At 44.5% G+C, this 22,496-nt stretch overlaps 2 protein-coding genes across 7 annotated transcripts in view; both read right to left on the bottom strand.

Moving 5' to 3' along the window:
- Positions 1-625: 625 nt before the first annotated feature.
- LOC100060311 (zinc finger protein 548) overlaps positions 626-22,496 on the bottom strand; it is a 41,754-nt gene continuing 19,883 nt past the window's right edge. For 2 of the 6 annotated variants that reach the window (XM_070223484.1, XM_070223483.1), the window contains exons 2-4: positions 7,549-7,587; positions 5,535-5,661; positions 626-4,364 (exon numbers count right to left, since the gene is read on the bottom strand). In XM_070223484.1, coding sequence (XP_070079585.1) covers positions 2,998-4,364; positions 5,535-5,661; positions 7,549-7,563 — 1,509 coding nt within the window. In that variant the 5' untranslated portion in view covers positions 7,564-7,587 and the 3' untranslated portion in view covers positions 626-2,997. Of the gene's footprint in view, positions 4,365-5,534; positions 5,662-7,378; positions 7,588-9,963; positions 10,164-22,496 lie in introns of those variants that run through there. The other 4 variants (XM_070223485.1, XM_070223487.1, XM_070223488.1 and 1 more) reach the window with 3 other exon arrangements.
- Positions 18,377-21,880, bottom strand: LOC106781752 (zinc finger protein 17-like). The gene is given in 1 exon segment (XM_023649429.2): positions 18,377-21,880. A coding segment is annotated over 1 exon segment (1,707 nt). The 5' UTR covers positions 21,759-21,880; the 3' UTR covers positions 18,377-20,051.

Raw genomic sequence — 22,496 nt, 5'->3', positions numbered from 1 at the left:
GCCAAGCCTCAGTGTCCAGGTTTTTTGAGTGTCTGTCACGTAAACAAGGAGCACCTGTGTGTCTGACCTTCGTTTTCCCTCTGAAGAAGGTAGAGACTAAGTCACATCATTAAGCATAAACTGTCTGGCATGGGCCAAGGCCCCAGAAGTAAACAAAGACACTTATCAGGCAGAATGTTTCAAGGGCTTAAAGGTTGTCTCCCAGGGGCCAGGCAAATGCTCAACCTTTCTTTGGAGAGGTTAGACATGTGCAGAGGTTAGACATGTCAAGTCTGCTGACTTAATCTTTTACTGCACAGTAATGCTCAAAACTTGTCTCTTCCTAAGTATTTTACTCTTATCTGTCTTCTCCAGTTTATTTATGGCTATCTACCTGCATGATGGAAAGAGAATACAACGGCGCGCTGCTCCACATCTCTTCCCAAATCCACGTTCGGCGACCTCAGGTTCGCAGCTTGAAATTGGCCACAGCTGGAGCATTTACAGGAGGGAAATTGGCAAACACTACAAACAAGGGTTGATTAGTTGTCTTACTAAATCATCTTATTAACTGTCTAGACTAAACTTTAAAGTGTATGTAGCCATTACATTGTAACTAGCACAAATAATTGAGGGAATACTCTTCTGGTATTCAAAAACGTTTATTCCACTCAGCAAAGTCACTGAAGAATGAAGTTTCAACATATTTTTTCCGTTGTCTTCATTATCAATAAAAAGGAAAGTATCAGTCAACACTCATTACAAAAAAAGTCAGCAAATAGTCTGGATATTTTATCAAGGAATATACAGGTGGCAAAAGTAAACATTAAAAACGTTCAACATCATGAATCATTAGGGAAATGCAGTTACAGGAGATACCACTACACATTCTCTAAATAGCTAATATTAAAAAGACCGAGCATACCAAGCACTGGTGAGGCTATGGGGGAACTGAGACTTTCCTCTAGTGTTGGTAGAATGTCAAAGGGTACAACCATTTTAGAAAGTTTGGCCTATTTCTTTAAAAAGCTAAACATTCATCTACCTTTTGACTCGGGCATTACACTCCTAGGTTTTAAAACAAAAAATATGAAGCCACATATTCATATAAGGAATTGTATGTATGTATTCATGGTAAGCCTTTTTGTGAAAGCCAAACTGGAAACGGATCCAAAAACCCCATTTGTCCATTACTAGATGAATGGATAAACAAATAGTGGTATATCCAATCAGAATATTTTTCAAGAATAAAAAAATTCACATTTGCAACTTGGATGATTCTCAAAATAATTATGCACCATAACAGAATGAGCAAAACACATTAAGATTCCAATTATTCTAACTGTATAAGTAAATCAATGGTTTCCTCAGAGTGCAGGGAGAGAGTGGTCACAAGATAAACATGGGAGTGATGGACACATTCACTGACGATTATGATGATAGTTTCATGCGTTTATATATGTTAAGACCTACCAAGCTGTACACTTTAAATATGTTCAGTTTACTGCATGCCAATTTATAAATCAATAAAGTTTGAACAGAAATGATTTCACATAAAAATCTGAAACTCCTCATTTTTGGAGAAGTAGAAATTTGGCAGCCCTAAGTGTTACTCCACACTCTCCCTCCACCTCATGGGAGGGGAGTTCTGCTGCAGTATCAACAAAGACTGGCAAGCAATGAAAGATGTTTCTACTTAAGTTACCCAGGAACTCTGTCTGGGTCATAAAAATCACATACCTGGACTACAGAATTTCCACTCAGTCCTTTTTATTTTTAACTTTGCAGCAATGGCCTTGAGATGAACAATTTGGAGATGCAATGGGAATCCTAAAAGTCTTTTTACATTTATTTGGTCTGGCAGCAATTGTGGCCATAGGATAGAAATAGCCCTGTAGCTCCTGAGAATTTCTGCAAAAAGTTTATCCTCAACAGCCATAAGGAACATTTGTAGCTGCAACTTTGGAACAGGCACATCTCCTCTAGTCTGCTAGTCTCTCTCACTCCCTATTGACTCACCCAGTGTTTCTATACCAAATGCAGTTCCCACCTGATGCCTGGAATCTAAGAATCAGTGACACCACCCTGCCAAATTCTGGACAATATGGCACATGGCTCTTTTGCAGGCCCTAGAGAGCAACTGTTCAACAGTGCTGGGGACATTATGTGACATCCCACATGAAAAAGAGAATCAATTTACACTGCTCAAAAAAGTCCTAGTAGTTCACATTACTGCCCTCTCAGGACCCACAAAAAATTCTGACATCTGGGTCACATGGATGCCTTAGACAACAATGCAAATTAGGCCAAAACTGGAGTGAAAATCATTCTCTGCCATAATACTATCCCCAGTGGGGCATACAGTTTGGAACACCCACAAAATCTGCTCACCTCTTCATCCTGGTAGAGTCCAATTCTGTTCTCCACCAGTGAATGGAAACTCCAAGAAAGTTGGCTTAAACAAAGCCTTTATTACTGCACAAACCAGAGCAAACTGAGGCAGATAGTCCCCAGACAGGGTGACTTGGAGACCAATAAAATTATGAGCATCACATGAACCCAAACCTTCATAAGCCACCAGCAGAACCCAAATTAGGTCTTCAAAGCTTGTTAGGTCCATGTCCTAGCCAGTTGGAAGAGAATGACGACACCCAAGGGCTCATGTTATTCATGCTTTCCTCCAGGGGATGGGAGAGCGGAGCTCTACCTATCCTGATCACACTGAGGTGACTGACACACAAAGTGTGAATCTGCCACTTGGGAGAGGTAAGATGGCTTCTATCACAGAAACGGCAGCGACATAAATCTGGCAAGGATCCTGGGGAGGTTAGAAAGGGCAACATGGCTCCTTAAAAGCTTCCTACAAACTTGGCAGTCACAGGCCATCTCCACACTATGGCTGTTCAGATGTATCGCATTCAACTTTCAGTTGATGGCTCCCTCATAAAGGCTCTCCAGCATGTTGTATTAAAATAGGGAGACAGCTCATTCCCTGCCATCCCCATCTCATTCTAAGGCCTATTCTCCAGTGTGAACTTTCTGGTGTCGAATGAGGTTAGACCTTCGGCTGAAGACTTTCCCACATTCGCTGCACTCATAAGGTCTATCTGGGTTGTGAAGTTTCTGGTGCTCAATCAGAGCAGACCTTTGACTGAAGACTTTTCCACGTTTGCTGCGCTCATGAGGTCTTTCTCTGGTGTGACTTTTTCGGTGCTGAGTAAGTTGGGTGCTTTGGCTAAAGAATTCTCCACATTCTCTGCACTCATATGGTCTATCTCCAGTGTGAACTCTCCGGTGTTGAGTGAGGCCAAAGCTTTGGCTAAAAAGTTTCCCACATTCAATGCACTTATAAGGCCTTGCTCCAGTGTGAACTCTCTGGTGCTTAATGAGAGTAGAGCTTTGGCTGAAAAGTTTCCCACATTCACTACACTCATATGGCCTCTCGCCAGTGTGAATTCTCTGATGTTTAATGAGACTGGGACTTTGGTTAAAGAATTTCCCACATTCACTGCATTCATAAGGCCTTGTTCCTGTGTGAACCCTCCGGTGTTTAATTAGATTGGAGTTGGAGGTAAAGAATTTTCCACATTCACTGCATTTATAAGGCCGTGACCCAGTGTGAAGTCTCTGATGTTCACTAAGGCTGGAACTTTGGCTAAAGAACTTTCCACATTCACTGCATTCATAAGGCCTTTCTCCAGTGTGAATTCGCTGGTGCCGAACAAGAGTAGGTTTGTTGCTGAAGGCTTTCCCACATTCGCTGCACTCATAAGGCCTTTCTCCAGTATGAACTCTCCGGTGCTGAACAAGTATGTGTTTGTAGCTAAAGGTTTTCCCACATTCACTACACTCATAAGGCCTTTCTCCAGTGTGGATTCTCAGGTGCTGAGCAAGTCTGTATTTGCGGCAGAAGGCTTTCCCACATTCACTGCACTTATAGTGCCTCTGCCCAATGTGAAAGGCCTCTGCACACTCAGTGTCCTTTTGTGGCTTCCCCTGGCTATGAACAACCTGGTGCTGGAGAAGGTTCAAGTTATCAGGGAAGTCCTTCCCAGCCTCCCAGTATATGAGGGGCTTCTTTGACACATGGACGACACAGCTCTTCATACAAGAGGCCCTGACCATGTTCCTCCTGAAGAGTTTCTCTCCACCGAGCCAGTTTCTGTGCCGGTGAAATTTCCCACATGCCCCACACAGTTTCTGCTCAGGGTTTGTTCCCAGGTCCTCAGCTGGATGCAAATCACCGTTCAAGTCCAGGTGACACATCTCCAAGGGAAAGGACCTTTGGGTGGATAGATCTGCCTTTGGAATATTTGTTTGTGACACTTCTATAGAAACACGCTGCTCAGAAGGTACCTCCTCATCCTCCGCTCCATGCCAACAACCTTAAAGCAGAGAAATGCTGCTGAACTTCGTGGAGATTGTGGCAGGAGGAGGCAGCCCCATCACAAATGTATATTTGACATAACGAGGAATAAATCCATGGGACTGTTTTCAGGACAAGGGAGCTGAGGGCAGGTTGAGGAAAGGGCTGCTGTGCAGTACTGGGCCTCTACACAACACAGAACAGGGAGGACTCACCAGGCAAAAGACACAAGGATGGGAGGTAGCGCAGGGAGGAGAGAGACTCTTCTGGGAATGGTTTTCACCAGGGCCTTGACTGCTGGTGACATATGTGTGCTATGTGGAAAGGTATGTCCAGGCCCAGGAAAATCTGTCACTGAGTTGCTGGTGTTCAACGACTATTTTAAGGATACGTATAGACCCTATGACACATTAAGTGTAGGCCAATATTGGAGAACACAGCAGAGGAAGCAGTGGAGAGGACTAATGAGTGGTGGAAAGCAGAGAGGTGAGGGATAATCCTGGGTCACTCCCAAGAGTAGAAATGACAAGCGGGCAAACTGTCAAGAATGGGGAAGAAAGACAGAAATGAGGGATATAGCCAGTGGCCTCAGCACAGGACATGTTCCTGAAGTGACCTGAACCTAGCCGTAATAACACACCCTCCCCCTGATGCCAACCACCAAGGCCAGGCCCACTCTGAGGCCCTCTTGCTGTGCCTGGAGTCATGCCCACTCTGTCACTGACCCAGGGTTCTCCTCCCAGCTCCAGCAGGACAACAACATGGGACCTAGAAGATGCAAGTCCTAAGGGAAAGATAGGACACGAGTGGTCAGCACCAGCCCAAGGCAATCAACCCCATAATAACCTCAGGAATGAAAAACAATATCACACAAGGAATATCTGAGGAGGGTCTTGCAGAAAGAGCTGGGTGGTGACACAAAGAGTGACCATGTTGGGTCCCTGTAACTCCTGGTACAGTCAGGCCTAGGAAATGGCAGCTAGAAGGGGCAGAACCTGGAGCACAGAGGTGTCTTCCTAGCAGGGAGTGGCCAAGACAAATGGGATCCACTGGACAAACTCCAAGTCTCTTTACCCACAAAAGCTGCAGGACAGCTGGTGCTGGAGCTACTTGTGAAAGGAGGGCACACAACAAAAAGGAGAAAGGCAGAGACCAGCCCAGGACACTGACATAAGGGTCAGGGCCTTACCCAGTGATGCAACAAGTGCGAAGACCTCCAGCATCACATCACGGTACAGACGTCTCTGAGCCTCATCAAGAAGCCTCCATTCCTCCTGGGAAAAGTACACAGCCACATCCTCAAAGGTCACAGAGCCCTGTGAAGGTAGGGACAGTTGTGTCCATAAGCAGCCTCTCTCTCCAGGACTGCATAACTACCCCTAACCCCAACCCACATTTACTCCCTACTCATCATCTTCCCTAGCTCCCCAACTTAGAGGGCAGTAGTACCCAGTATCTCCCCATGCTCCCTTGATCACTGGTTCCAACCATCAGCAACAAGAGGCAGGTAGGCAGATAGATGCCATCTAAGCTCTCAACCTGGTATGCAGGGCCCCATTCCTCTTGCAGGACCATAGCCTATGAGTCCCCAGGATCATGCCTCCCAGACACAACCAAACTTGGGCCTATCCTTCTTAAACTCCTAGTACCAATGTCCTAGGGCAATTAATTCACACTCCTTCCCCACATGCACATCACTCATTGGAACACATCTCCACCACTACCACCACCTGGCCTACAAAACTGGCATTTCTCTGGCCTCCTCACATACCCTTCTGCACACGGCATCCAGAAAGTGCTTGGCACATCCAAAAGGACCCCATTATAGCCTAAACCTCCAATGGCAGTCTCCAGTCCTGCTTGGAAGGCTTATCCACCTGGCCTTGCTCCTGGCTTCAACCTTAGTCACCCAGAACCACATGCAGATCAAAATACTCCTGGTCACAGTCCACTTCTATATCACACATTATATCTCTTCACCTACATCTCAATCTTTGTCCTGTAACATATTCAAAACCCATACTCACTGATACACTCTAGGTAAGCTAATCTGACATTGTGACAGAAACTCCCCAAGTCGCACAAGACCCACCACAAAAACCTGGTGAGCGCATAGAAGGGTGAATAAGCACCAGCCTGACTTCACTACCACCTCACCTCCATTACTGCTTTGCCTCTGCATCCATCTCATGCTCATTCCCCCACAAAAACCTGGCCACCTGCTGGACTTTCCCCTCCCATACCTTCCCACTGATAACCACTACTCTTCCTTGTCCACCACCCTCACTAGTTGCCCAAGCAAGAGACTGTCTACAGCCCCCAGCCTCTCCTCCTTTGTCCCCTAATGGCAATGCCACCAGGACCTGAACATGCCCCTTCCTATTATCAGACCCAGTGTTCCACCCTGGTCCACACACTAGATGCCACACTTTGGATGTCTCCATCCTGAAGCTCTCCCTAGCACTCCAGACCCTCATGTCCAGCAGTCCACTCGTCACCTATACTTGGGAGTCTCTGGAACATCTCAGACTCAACATGGCCAAAACCTAATTCCTAATATTCTCATTAAAAAGCACTCCTACCACTGACTTTCCCATCTCAGCTGATGGCACCTCCATCCTTTCAGATGCTAAGGGAAAAAACCTTGTAGTTACCTGTGACTCCTCCTCCACTTCTCTGTCACTCTCCACATTCAAAAATCTGGTCAGCCCTACTTTAAAAACAAATCTAGAAGCCAAATATTTCTTCCACCTCCACATTTACCACTCTAGTCCAGCCACAACTAATACTCATCTGGATGACTGATGACTGCAGTAGCCTCCTGGATGGTCTCCCTCTCCCCCAGTCTGTTCTGTACTCTGCAGCCAGGAGTAGCCTGTTAACACCCGAGTCGGATGACTTTTCTCCTCTGCTCCAAAAATTCCAGGGCTGCCATCATTCTCAGAACAGAAACTCAACTTCTCAGGCTACCATTCCAAGCCTGACTCCACCATCTCAGTCTCACCAAGCATTTGTACGTACTAATCCCTGTACCTAAGACAATCTTTCACACCTCACTCCAATGGTTGCCAAAAATGGGAATCTCCCCATTTAACCTCTGGCTTGGACCAAGGAACCTGGGCTGAAGGTTTCTCTAGGTTCTCCAGACACCAGAGGAGAGGCGGGAAGAGTGGCAGCAAGAGTTCTAGGACACCTGCACTCACCAGTGCAGGGTCCATAAGTGCTTCTGCTGAAAGCGGAACCTGTGGCAAGAGCAGGGCAACGTTACTTTAATCCCATCAGGTATGCAGACAAAAAAGAAAATCCATGAGTGAAACATTTAATATTTTAGGTGAAGAAAAACGCTGAAAGGAAAAACAAACCATATTAAAAGAAGTTTCAGAGTTATGGAGTTGTACCATAAAGTCATGTGGGTATTTCAAAGAAAGGCTTTCCAGAAGAGGGAAAAACAAGTGCAAAGTCCTGCAAGGTCATGTTTGGTATGTTTGAGTAGCATCTATGAACTTGTGTAGCTGGAGTGCATCAGGCCAGAAGGATAAGGCATGGTGTTGGGGAGGAAATGGTTGTAGAAGGTCATATAACACTATCATAGTCTTAGGCCACATGTATCAAAATTCTCTTCCTGTAGCTTGTTGGTCAGGCATGTGACTCCTTTTCATACTTGCTTTTCAAATTTTACTGTGGTTTTTTAAATAAACTATTGCTTTGTAAAAAATTTTGAATAATTTATGAAAATCTTCAACATTCCAGCTTACTTAATTCATAAGTTAAATCATAAATTTGACCTAAATTCTGACAGATTTGAAATTATTATAACACATTAAATGACAGAATTCAAGAATATGTACTTTCTATACTTATTCATACTTTCTGATGTTCGAATTTTTCCATAAATGTTATTTATACTCTTTTCTGTTTGTTTTGCTACTGTGAATGCTATTTCATACCTTTAATTTTCTATATGTTTTGCTCTCCTGTGGTAGAGAAGTGAACCACCATATACCAACCACACATTCAAAATAAATCTCCAATAAAGGGGTTGTTGCTGGAATCACAGTAAAGATACTTGGCTTCTAGCAGTTTGGGGTAACCAGACTTCATTTCTGTTTCACCTTAAAGAAACAAGCTAGGACCTAACTTCTGTTACAACCTCATTACATAAAAATGGAAATATCTTCTTTAGTTCTAAACATCCTGTTAGGGTTCTGAGGCATTATTACTTTTTATTCTTACAATGCTTATTTTACCAAAATATTTTAATCACCTTCTCTGGCAATACTACCAGAGGAAAGTGATTTAACAGTAAAATAAATGTTACTAGATGAGGATAACCACTTAAAAAAAAAACCTTTGGGGGCCATGCTGCTCATCAAGCCATGCTGTGGTGGTGCTCCATATACTAAGTAGAGGAAGACCGGCACAAATGTTAGCTCAGGGACAATCTTCCTCAAGCAAAAAGAGGAAGATTGGCAACAGATGTTAGCTCAGGGACAATCTTCCTTAGCAAAAAAAGAATGAGAGACAAACAAATAAATTTGTCAAACTGGAGTCAGAAAACCCCTATCATCTGCAAAGATAAAACTCAGACTTTTCAAAATAAAAAGTGCAGGATTAGAGACAACACATTGAAAGTGCTAAAAGACTTAGACTAAAGTAAAAACCTGGGGCTGACCCCATGGTCAAGTAGGTAAGTTCATGCACTCTGCTTCAGCAGCCTGGGGTTCACCAGTTCAGATCATGGGCGTGGACCTGGCACCACTCATCAGGCCATGCTGTGGAGGTGTCCCACACAGAAGAACTAGAAGGACCTACAACTAGATATACAACTACATACTAGGGAGCTTTGGGGAGGGAAAAAAAAAAAAAAAAAACAGAAGTCTGTCAATGGATGTTAGCTCAGGGCCAATCTCCTCACTGAATAAAGAAAAAAAAAAGCAAGTCTTGGTAAATGCTTTAAAAATTTTTTAAAGTTAATGACAAAAAAAAATCAACTCAGAGTACAAAGCTCTTGTGTGTACACAAGAATTCCAGATGGCAAACAACACTTTTTTGAAAATGCAAATTTAATCTTAATGGTAATCAAAAAAATGCAAATTACAACAAAACTGATCAGATTGACAAAACTCAGTAAGGCTAACATCGCCAACTGTAGAATTTAGTAAATATCGTGAACTACTAGTGGGTGCACAGATTGGTAAGATTTTGGAAAACAGTTTGGCATTATAAAGTAAATTTACACCTTTGACTACCTGTGGGGAAAAAATTTCTATCTTTAATATACATGGTCAACAAATGTGTGCTTCTATAAACGAGAAGGCACAGCAGCGACGGCTGCAGCAGCAATGTTTATACATGCGGAAAATACAGGGAAAAACATAAAGGCCTTCATCAGGAGAATAAAGACATTTTATTCCTGTATTCATACAATAGAATACTGCGCAAAAAGTAACTGCATGGACGTGGAAAACATGGGTAAGATCACGATGCACTGTGTAAGTGAAGTAAAACACACCACACTCTGCACCACAAGACTCCGTTCAAGGTTTAAAGAGGCGAAACTACGTGCGTCGAGCATCCCCCACACAGGCGGCGAAAGCACCACGCACAGCGAGGCTCACCTGCGACACCGGCGACGCCGGCGCCGCGGCCCCGCCCGCCCGCCCGCGGGGTCACACGCTCCTCCAGCTCTCAGCCCGGCCGTCGGGGCCGCGCGCTCAGACTCCAGGCTCCGAAGACCAAACGACTAGGGCCAATACAGACAACGTTAAGAGGCGCTCACAGGAGCGAAAGCACGAAACCGTAACCGCCGACGCAGCACAGGAAGCGCGGGCCGGAGGGCGCGGCAGTCACCGGAGCCCGCGCGGCCGCCACCGCCGGCGTCCCTGGGGAGCGCGGCCCGGAGACGCGGGCGAGAGGGCGGGGGCCCAGGCGCCGCCGCTCCCAGCCGGGCCCCGCGACCGGGTCAGCCCGGGGCCGCGCCGCGCCGCGCCGAGCCTGACGCGCCTCCGAGCAGGCAACACGGCGCTCTCCCGGCCCGTGACCCCAGGCAGTCCAGCAACCAGAAGCCTCCGACCGGCGCACAAAAACGAGGTTACAAGACGTCGCCCAAGGACGACACCAGAAGGCCCGCCCAGACGCCCTCCTCTCGCACGGAAACGCCTCTCTCCTGAGCCCTCGGGGGCCCAGGGCTGCCGGCACCCGGCGCAGTGCCTTCCGGGTAATGTAGTTCGCGCAGCGCCGGTGGCGCCGGCAGCCGGGGCGCTCTGAATCTTACGTTACCGTCCCTCCCGCCCGCGCCGCTGTGGGTGTGGGAAGGGCTGTCTGGAGGCTATGAGGACCAGGCGGGGTTTCACTCTTCTTGAAGGGAACGCACCCACATTTCTGGGGACTGCAGTCTGCGGTGATCACGGAAATGCACAGAAACATATTTCAGATGTTCCCCAAAGCTACAAAACGAAATGGGGACACGATAGCATGTTGTTATGCAAACATAAAGTGCATCCCCCCATAGCTGGTGATGAGGACCAAGGCTGTCCCAGGGAGAGAAGCCCAAGGCGTCCTGGCCTATATACCGATCTATCACCCTCCTCCAGGAAGTACATGATGTCCTGACCTGATTTGACCCAATTCATATCCAAGGTTATGCTGTTGGATATGAACCAGGTTCGTTTTTGCCTGTCGCCCAGAAAGGCAAACACTGAAATGATGAGATTTGCAGCAGAGAGTGAGTTTACTCACAGCCACATGAGGAAATGAGAGCATGCGCCTCAAATTCGCTTCCCCGAAAATAGAGACTCAGGGATATTGGGTTGTCCTGTAACTTTGGATAGAAATCATGTCAGATCACATCAGGACGTCCTATGCTTCCCGGAGGATGATATAGATCAGTATGTAGGGTAGGACACCTTGGACTTCTCTCCCTGGGGCAGGGGCAGCCTTGATCCTCATCACTTGTAAAAAGGAAAAAACCTTTAGTTCCCAGCTACTTAATCATCAATAGCTAACTCTGCCAGTTTCAATACAACCACCAATAACCAGACCCCACCTGCACTGATACCATTTCAACGATTTTTTTATATGATCTTTCCTTTGTCTAGTAAGGAAATAACTCACACACCTATGCCTTATAAATTTAGCCCTACCCTCAACACATTGCAGCTCTTCACTGCCCATGGATCCTGTCCTCATGCTATTCTCTGAATAAAAGAGCACTACTGCCAGACCTTGAGAGTCCAAGAAATCTTTCTTTCAACTCCTTGGCTTGCCGAGCCCACATCAGCTGGGATCTAATAAATGTAGTCTTATTACTCATCAAATACATGTAGATTGAAGCTATAGGATAAACTGTATGAGTTTCACTGTGTCAGGTCAGGGTGAAGAGAGCAAAGACTCCAGACAAGGCCATGCTGGGCAAGGCCGAGGAGGGCTGTGGGGCAGTCCTAAGCAGGTGGGCAATGAATGAGCTATGTCTCTGATTTCCTCAGAAAAAATGTAAAGCCAGTGACTGTCTGACTCAGGGACCAACACATTTTTTTTTTTACTCCCTATCCTGGCATGTATTTGATTCTTTTTTAAATGCCAAGACCTATCTGAAAAGAGTGACTTACCACATGCCATTTTCCGCCGGGACAGAAACTCTGTGGTCACAGTCAGAGCATATTTTTGGAAATGGGGTATCTGAACCCTGAGATAAATGATTGGATTACATGATCTCCTTTCCCTGCTGGGAAATGTGAAAATGAATAAAGGGAAACCTCATTTAAAATGGAGTAGGGAACCCCTGAAGGGGGAGCTCTCATGCACTACCACTCTCTGCTGAGATTGCACCAGAAAGCAGCTTACCTTGCATCCCCAAACAGGAAAAAGCTTACTTTAATGAAGATAGGAAGATTTTTCTCCTTGCCCAGCAACAGCCCAGCCAATGAGAAACCACCACACTCAGCCAATGAGACACTGTCACCACCCTGGACCCTCCCTGTCTTCCAATGGATTTTTGTTGGAAACAGCCTCTCCTAACTTCCTCCTTTCCTCTCTAAAAGCAAGCCCCTCTCCTTTGTTCTCCAGACTTGCCTATGGTTCACCATAGTTTGCATGACCTGAATTGCAATTCCTCTACTATTCCTGAATATACTCTTTTTCCTGGTAGAATAACTGGATATTTTGTTTTTACATTTGACAGGAGTAAATATAATTTCACCTGCAGTTGCAGTGATAATGCATGGGGAGTTGAGATAATCTCAGAAAAATATTTGAAATGTTGAAATTACTGAAATCAATGATTATTTAGTTATTCAAGGTTGGTGACCAAAATAGCACTTCACCATGTGAACAAGGTTAGATCTCACTGAAGTTTGAAGGAACGCTGAAGTCTGAGAAGTCAGGGAATGGAGGTGAGCACATGTTTACATGGACACTTGGCTCGCATGAGGTTATGGCTTTCTAAACTGTGCTTATTTATTTAAATCACTTTTTAGTACACTGAGCAATACCAGCTTGAAGGGAGATGTAAAGAGAGTAGATAGCTTTGCCAGAATGCTGAAAACGAACAGGGCATCTGTGGTATCATATTTATTCCCTCCTTACAAATACTCATTAAGTACCTACTGCATTCCAGGTATTATTGTGGCTGCATGGGACATATCAGGATCCAAAGAGTCAAAGACCCCTACCCTCATCAGGTCATCATTCTAGTCAAAGGAGATGGACAGTAAATATTAATGACAACATAGTCAATTAGTAATATTTTTACATATTATGAGTAAAAGTATTTTGTTTTGAATATTTTTACTCATAAACTAAAAGAATACTTTTACTCCTAAAAAAGAGAAAGTGAAGGGTGCTAATAAATGGGGAATTATATTTTTGCAACTAAAAAAATGTCTTCAATAGATTATTAACAGAAGACCTCATTAGTAAGAAGGCATTTGAACAAAATTTGAAGGAGTGAAGGTCTGATCCTTGTGGATATCTTGGGGAATTAGTTCCAGGCAAAGAAAGTCAGAACAAAGACACTAAATTCAGATCATGTTTGTTCCCTTCCAGTAAAGTATGCTTGACCAGGTGAGTGAGGGAGAGAGGAGAAGGAGATGAGCTAGAGGATGTGCTAGGCCAGACACTCAGGCGGGCGGCCATTTTGAAGAGCTCTCATTTTGCTTTAAGTGAGCTGGGGAGCTGTGACAAGGCTTTGAACAGAACGGAACCTGTCTATGTTGTTAATGAATTATTGTGACTGTCGTGCTGAGAACTGTTAGAAGCTGGGAAACCATTTAGAAGACTATTACCAAAATCTAGGTGAGTGGGATGGTGGCTCCGATTGGCGTCAGACTCTTTTTACATTATGTGTATTTTACCACAATAAAAAAATGATTAGCAATAAAAAAGTGCTGTAAGAAATTTTACAACACACAGATACATTGAAGCACTGTTAGGAAAAGTATTCAAACAGAGTAAAACCTAAGGGCCGGCCCCGTGGCTGAGCGGTTAAGTTTGTGTGCTCCGCTTTGACAGCCCAGAGTTTCACTGTTTCAGATCCCGGGGGCAGACATGGCACCACTCATCAGGCCACGCTGAGGCGGTGTCCCACATGCCACAACTAGAAGGACCCACAACTAAAATATACAACTACGTACTGGGGGGACATGGGGAGAAAAAGCAGGAAAAAAAAAGAAAGAAAGAAGATTAGCAACAGTTGTTAGCTCAGGTGCCAATCTTAAAAAAAAAAGAGTAAAATCTAAAAGATGCGTTAGTAGAAGCTTGTGCAGGAGGCAGATGGTTCATAAATTTTTATCGATAACCACCTCACGCATAACTGAACTTTGAGTTCCTTAGCTTACTCCACTTTCCTACTTTCAACTCTTTCGCACAGGGTAGTTGTCAGAACTTAAAAGCACCATTCCTGTTTATAGACAATAAAGTTCTAACACACGACACAGAGCCTCACTTACACTTGGAAAATTTTTGACTATGACAGAATAGCCAAAGGGAGAGCAATAAATTTCCCCAATCCGATATGACATAATTTATAGCTTTCTGTAATTTTTCAGGGGGACACAAACCCTTTCTGATAGGTTCTATCTCCTTTGGAGTTAATCTATTTGCTTCAGTAGAACCCACTAACAAGTTCCTGCCCGTACAGCTATGGTTGGAGGGAAACAGCCCAAGGAGGCTACAGGAATCCATAAAACCTCGGGATTAGTTGCTCTGGCAGTGACAATGACTACAGGACATACACAAGCCTGTAGGAGTTCTGTACATCTTCAGGCCACACAGTTACTGGGACATTTATGGATGCTCCTTTGGAAGGGGCTCATCCACTCTGCTTTGCCACAGTGTCCCCCACTTCCAGTATTCCAACCAGTTTCAGTACCAAATACGGTTCCCATCCTGGGCCTTATTAAGTCTTACATCCACGGACCTATAACTACATGATTTCTGACTTCAGGACACATGGCTCCCAGGTAGGTCAGGGGAGGGAGATATCCCCCAGCAAGGCCAGGAATATGCGACACTCTTATGAGTAGAAACGACCCAACTCACTCTGGGGCTAAACACTTGTCAAGGCAACTGTTCCATCCTCAAACTGACTGCAGATCTACAAATAATCATTGCTTCGGGGCACAAAATCTGGGAGAGAAGTCCTATAAACTCTCCCAGGAGACCTCATGCAGCAATGCAAATTGAGCCAAATCTGAACCGAGAGCTGTTCTTTATCCTCCTATCTCCTCTAAAACACAAAGAGAAGGCCCAACAAAACCCCTTCACCCTTTTATTCTGGCAGTCTAATTCTGTTCTCACCCGCAGCATACAGTGAATAGAAGCCCAACAGTAAGTGCAGCTTAAACAAGAAGACTTTCATTATCACAAAAGCCAGCGAGGTGAGCCGGGAGTTCCTGCACTGGTTGACCTGGCGGCTGGAAAAATCCACTATAAACATCACGAGACAATAATGCTTCTTAAGAGAAACCTCTGTCAGTTGCCAGCCCAAGCCAGCTGAAGCCCTCTTGTTCAAAGCTGGGTGACGTCCACACCCAAACCAGTCATGGGGGAGGGAATGAGGCCTTGCCAAAGGGCTCAAATGACTGGTGAATACTCCAGATAAAGTGAGGGGGCACAGCCATCTGCCCTTCCTGACCATTTTATAGACTAAGGTGACACACAGTGTGGCTCCCCTGTGGAGGATAGCTTCTATAATGCCACTGGCAGTGACAGAACTCTGTCAAGGGCCCCACGCAGGTCTGAAAGTGCAAAGCAGTTCACGAAAGCTTCCCACATACCTAGTCTTACTGTGAATCTCCCTAGGGTGGATGTTTGGATAAATGAGGTGTAGTTTCTGGCTGATATCCCCCTCCTAGAAGCTAATCTCCAGAGCTTTGCTTATTTGTCGACAAGGGGACATTGTCCACATTCCTAAGGTCTATCTCCAGTGTGAACTTCCTGGTGCTGAATGAGGACAGGCTAATGGCTGGACTTTCCATCATTCACTGCACTATAGTACCCTTCCCAGTGTGTAGATGTTTTATAAGATTTAAAGGTTCTTTTGATGGTGGTCACAACACAATGCCACTTGAATAGGTGAAAGGCTAGACTCTTTGTAGCTTACACCTAGGAACAGGAGGTCAGGCAGGACCCAACAGGAGGTTGTAGTGAGGGAGAGGGTAATAGCAAGCTGGAGGTGCAGGGGGCAGCTTATGTATGGAAAGCTCAGTTTCCCTAGGGTCCCTGTGGATTGAATAATTCAAATAATTTCTCAGGCACCAGGGCATAGGGGCTGTCTCTAGTTTTCTGGTCCCTGGTCCTGGGGTTGTTAGGACCAGTATGTAGTGGCCCTGAGTGTGAGAGTCCTATAAGGGAGGTGTTTGGGGATGTGGAGTTAATCGGCTACTCCAAAAGGGGAAAGTGACTGGCCTCTTGCCAGGGCTTCAAAACTGAGTTAAGACAGTATTTTTTTTAAAACTACATATCAAAATACTGTGATACTGGCATGACACACACATACTCCAACAGAACAGAATTCAGAGCACAGAAATAAACTCTCACATTTATGGTCAAATGATTTTTGACATGGCTGTAAAGGAGTTCAATAGGGAGAGGACAGTCATTTGAATAAATGACACAGGGAAAACTGGATATCCACATGCAAAAGGAGAAGGTGGACAGCAACTTACACATTATACAAAAATAGACTCAAAATGGGTCGAAGACCTAAACATAAGATCTAAAACTATATAACTCAGAAGAAAACTGGGAGAAATCTTCCTGAAATTGGACTTGGCAATGATTTCCTGGATATAGACCAAACACAAGTAAAAACTGACAAATTGGACTATATCAAGATGAAAAACTTCTGTGCAAAGAAAACAATCAAATGAAAGTGAAAATGCAACATATGGAAAGGGAGAGAATATTTGCAAATCTGATGGGTGTTTATATCCAGAACATATAAGAACTCATACAACTCAAAAATTAAAAAACAAATAACCCAATTAAAAAATGGACTTGAGGGGTCAGCCTGGTGGTGCAGCAATTAAGTTCGCACATTCCACTTTGGCGGCCTGGGGTTTGCCGGTTCAGATCCCGGGTGTGGACATGGCATCGCTCATCAAGCCACACTGTGGCAGGTGTCCCACATATAAAGTAGAGGAAGATGGGCACGGATGTTAGCTCAGGGCCAGTCTTCCTCAGCATAAAGAGGAGGATTGGCAGCAGATGTTAGCTCAGGGCTGATCTTCCTCAAAAAAAAGGAAAAAAAAAAAGGACTTGAGGGCCAGGCCCAGTGGCCTAGTGGTTAAGTTCACTGTGCTCCACTTTGGTGGCCCAGGTTCGGTTCTCAGTTGCAGACCTACACCAGTCTGTCAGCAGCCCTGCTGTGCAGGTGGCCCACATACTAAAAAATAGAGGAAGACTGGCATGGATGTTAGCTCAGGGTGAATCTTCTTCAGCTAAAAACCCCACAAAGGCTTGAACAGATATTTCTCCAAAATGCATATAAAAATGGACAAAAAAACACATGAAAAGATGCTCAATACCACTAATCACTAGAGAAATGAAAATCAAAACCACAATGAGATACACCCCTAGAATAGCTACTATCAAAAAACCAAAGTGTTAGCAAGGATAAAGAAAAAACGGAAACCTCATGCACAGCTGGTGGAATGTATAATGGTGCCACCATTATGGAAGACAGTGCCTCAAAAAATTAAAAATGGCAGGGCTGGCTCAGAGGCACAGCAGTTAAGTTTGTGTGCTCCACTTCGGCGGTGTTGTGTTCACTGGTTAGCATGCCAGGCGTGAACCTATGCATTGCTTATCAAGCCATGCTGTGGCAGGCATCCCACACATAGAGTAGAGGAAGATGGGAACAGATGTTAGCTCAGGGCCAATCTTCCTCAGCAAAAAGAGGAGGATTGGTGGCAAATGTTAGCTCAGGGCTAATCTTCCTCAAAAGAAAAAAGTTACACATGGCAATACATATGATCCAGCAATTCCACATTTTGGGATATACACAAAAAGAATCGAGAGCAAGCTGTCAAAGAAATACTCGTACACTCATGCCCATAGTAGCACTAAACACAATAGCCAAAAGGTAGAAGCAACCCAAGTGTTCACGGGCAGATGAATGGATAAAGAAAAAGTGGCACAAACATACAAGGAAATATGATTCAGCCTTAAAATGGAAGGAAATTCAGACACAAGCTACAACACGGATAAACCTTGAGGATGTTAGCAATATGAAATAAGGCAGTCACAAAAAGATGAAAACTTTGATTCTTCTGTGAGGGACCTAGAGGAGTCAAATTTATGAAGACACAAAATAGAATGGTGGTTGCAAGGGTTAGGGGGAGAATGTTAAGGAAGTTTTACAAGATGAAGAGAATTATGGCTATCCACTGCACAACGAGAACGGACTTAATATTAGTGAACCGTACACTGAAAACGTTAAGAGGGTACATTTTGTGATGTGTATTTTACCACAATTTTTTTAAAAAAACCAAACCTGTATTACAGTAGTTTCCAGTGCTAAGTTAGAACAGATTTTTGGCTGAAATGTTTCTCCATTTGCCAGGTACTCACAAGTTCTTTCCCTGGTGCTGAATGAGGTAGGAGTTTCGGCTAAAGACCCCCACATTCCCTGCACTCACTCCTAAGGCCTTAGCCAGTGTGAACGCTCCGATGTCGAAGTCAGGAGCTGTACTTAAGGGATTTCAAACATTCTCTGCACTCATGATACCCTTACCCAGCATGAATTCTCTAAAGTTTAATGAGGCTGGATTGTACCGAAATAATTCTCCACGTTAGCTGCACTCATAAGGCTTTCCTCCAGTGTGGGTTTTCTGGTGACCACGGGGTGAGACTTTCTAACAAAGGCCTTGCCACATTTGCTCAACTCAAAGCCCTGGCCTAGTGTAAATTCTCTGGTGTTCAACAAGGAAAGATATTTGTATAAAGAATTCCCCCATTCATGGTGCTCACAAAGCCTGTCTTTGGTGTGGATTTTCTGGTGATGAACCAGGTGAGACTTTTTTTTAAAAAAAGGCCTTCCCACATTTATTGTACCATAAAGACTTCTTCCAATATGAACTCATGTCTAATGAGTGTGGAGCTGTAGCTAAAGATTTTCCCATCTTCACTGCAATCATAATTGCTCTTTTCCAGTGAAATTTCTCTGAAGATGAATGAGGTTGGAGTTGTACCTAATTAATTCCCCACATGTACTGTCCTCACCTTTCTCCACTGTGAATTCTCTCATGTCTAATGAGGTTGGATTGGTGCCTAATGGACTTGCCACATTTGCCACACTCCTCAGGCTTTTCCCCAGTGTGGATTTTGTGATGCTGAGGGAGGTGGGATTTTCTGATGAAGGCCTTTTCACATTCCTTGCACTCATACAGCCTTTCTCCAGTGTGGATTCTCCGGTGCTCACCAAGTTTATGTTTGAGAATAAATGCTTTCCTACATTCACTACACACATAAGGCAGTGACCCACATTACAGGGATTAAGCAAAAACGTCATGCCACACCAAAGATCGACAAAGCTGTGAGAACTACAGAGCGGTAGCTGAAACTAGTGCTGATGCCTTAAATTTGGATCACATCTCTCAGTCAAGCTGGATCTAATCAAAAGGGGGGAATTATTAAAGAGAAAATCACAGGTCCAAAATGGTATTACCGTGCTAAAGCCCATGATACCAAACTTAGATTTAATACCTAACCTAATTGCAATTTTGACCTTCCTCAGATGTAAAATCTTAATCAGCCAGTCTGGAATTTTCTGGTGAGTTCCAATGAGGTAATCCGTCCAGTGGGCCCCCTCTATACCCGCAGAGGAAAAAGAGGTAATCTGCATGATAAAACCTATACTGTCATCACTGTCGTGGTGTGTGTCCCGTCCCATGTCCCCCGAACACACACACAAAAAGATGTCCTGGCCAAAAATAACCCCTTATTTTCTTTTGCTAATAATTTCTTTGTCCCAACCTCCTTCCTATAAAAACCTCCCACTTCATGTAATTCCTCAGCGTGTCTCTCAGTTTGCTATCTGAGATGCTGCCCAATTCATGAATCATTGAATAACTCCAATTAGATTTTCAAATTCACTCAGTTGATTTTTTTAACAAACCTTACACTTAAATATGGTTAAGATTGTAAAATTTGTTACATATATTTTACTACAACTAAAAAAAACCCTGCATAACAGTACTTCCCAGGGCTAAATCAGAGCAGAGTTTTCTTTGAAAAAAAGTTTGCACTTCTCTTTGGTGTGAACTTCTTGGTGCCTAATGAGATGCGAGTTTTGGCTAAAGCCTCTCCCACAGCTGATGCACTCATAAGGCTTTTCCCCAGTGTGAATTTGCCAATGTTTACTGAGGCTGGAGTAGTATCTAAAGCCTTTCCCACATTCACTGCACTCGTAAGGCTTTTCTCCAGTATGAACTCTCTGATGAATAATGAGTGTGGACCTGTCCATAAAGAATTTTCCACATTCACTACATTCATAAGTTTTTCCTCTGGTGTGAACATTCTGGTGCCAAATGAGGTGGGAGTTTTGGCTAAAGAGTTTCCCACATTCGTTGCACTCATAAGGCCTTTCTCCAGTATGATTTTTCCGATGTCTAATGTGATTTGAGTTGTACCTAGAGAGTTTCCCACATTCATTGCACTCATAAGGCCTTTCTCCAGTATGAGCTTTCTGATGTCTTTCAAGTGTGGAGCTATACCTAAAGGATTGTCCACATTTGCTGCACTCAAAACACCTTCCCCTGGTGTGAACTCTCTGATGAATAATAAGTGTGGAGCTGTCCATAAAACGTTTCCCACATACACTGCACTCACATGACCTTTCTCCAGTGTGAACTCTCTGATATCTTTTGAGTGTGAAGCTGTACCTAAAGAATTTCCCACATTCGCTGTATTTATATGGCTTTTCCCCAGTGTGAATTCTTTGATGTTTACTAAGGCTGGAGTTGTATCTAAAGACTTTCCCACATTCACTGCATTCATAAGGCTTGCCCCCAGTGTGAACTCTCTGATGAATAATGAGCGTGGACCTGTTCATAAAGAATTTTCCACATTCACTACATTCATAAGTTCTTTCTCTGGTGTGAACCTTTTGGTGCTGAATGAGGTGGGAGTTTTGGCTAAAGAGTCTACCTCATATGCTGCACTCATAAGGCCTTTCTCCAATGTGAGTTTTCTGATGTCTCTCAAGCGTGGGGCTGTACCTAAAGAATTTCGCACATTCGCTGCATTTACATGGATTTTCTCCAGTATGAACTCTCTGATCAATAATGAGTGTGGAGCTGTCATTAATGCCTTTTCCACACTGGTTGCACTCATAAGGCACTGGCCTAGTGTGAATTCTCTGGTTTTCAATAAGGCCAGACATTTGTGTAAAGAATCCTCCACGTTCAAGGTGCTCATAAAGCCTTATTTTATTGTGGCTTTTCTGGTGATGAAGCAGGTGGAACCTTATAATAAAGGTCTTCCCACATTTGCTGTAGGCATAAGGCCTTTCTCCAGTGTGGATTTTCTGGTGTTCAATAAGTATATGTTTGTGGCTAAAGGCTTTCCCACATTTGCCACACTTGTAACCATTTTGTCCATGTTCAAAGGTCTCCCTGCCCTCAGTATCCTTGTGTGGCTTCCTCTCACTGTGAGGGAGCGGGGGCTGGAGAAGGCCTGTGCCGGCTGGAAAGTCCTTCCCACCTTCACTGCACGTGAAGGTCTTCTCTGTCAAGTGAACGCTGCAGTTCTTTACAAATGAAGGCCTCCTCTCATCCCCTCTGGGCAGTTTCCTTCTACTCTGCTCCATTTGGTACTGGGAAAGATTTGCCACATATGTGTACATCTCTTGCTTGGGGTGTGTTCCATTGTGCTCAGCCAGGCACAAAATATCTTTCAAGAGTGTGCCACACATCTCACAAGAATGGGCATTCTGGATGGATGGACCTGGCTTTGGAGTCCTGACCTGTGACACTCCTACAGAAACACCTTGCTCTGAAGGTGCCTCTTCATCCTGAGCGCTCCATGCCAACAATATGTAAACAGAGAAATGCCAGTGAAGGTAGCCCCATCAGAAATGTGTCAATATACCCACAAACAGGTCCACAGGATTGCTGACAGATAGGGGACCAGAGGCAGTGAGAGGAAGGCCTGCTGTGTGGAGCTGGGCCTGGGAAGCTGATGACAGGAGACCCCTGACGATGGGGAAGGACACAAGGAAAGGATACAGTGTGGGGAGGAGAGGCAGGGTCTCACTCCTCTGCAAATATCTTTCAACAAGGCCTGCTGGTGGTGACTGGTGAGTACTGAGTAGAAAATTATGTTCAGACACAGGAATGTCTGATTGTGACATAGTAGCTGGTGTTCAGGGACTATTTAAGGATATGCACAGATGTTACAACACCTTAAGTGAAGGTCAAATGTTGAGAGCACTGCAAAGGGAGCAGTGGATGGGAATGGGTAAGAGTCTGGGCTGGAAGTCAGAGTAGAAATATCAATGGGAAAGAAAAGGTAGAAATGAGGTGTGGCGAATGTCCCTGGCATCACACAATAATGGACAGGGGACAGATGCCCAGTGTGACTGGAACCCAGCTCTGACATCTCACCTTTTCCTGGCTCCCATCACTAGGACCATTCTTTTCAGCCTCTCTTG

Source organism: Equus caballus, chromosome 10 (assembly GCF_041296265.1).
Source record: "Equus caballus isolate H_3958 breed thoroughbred chromosome 10, TB-T2T, whole genome shotgun sequence".
NCBI lineage: Eukaryota > Metazoa > Chordata > Mammalia > Perissodactyla > Equidae > Equus > Equus caballus.
This window is presented reverse-complemented; position numbering and strand designations above follow the sequence as displayed.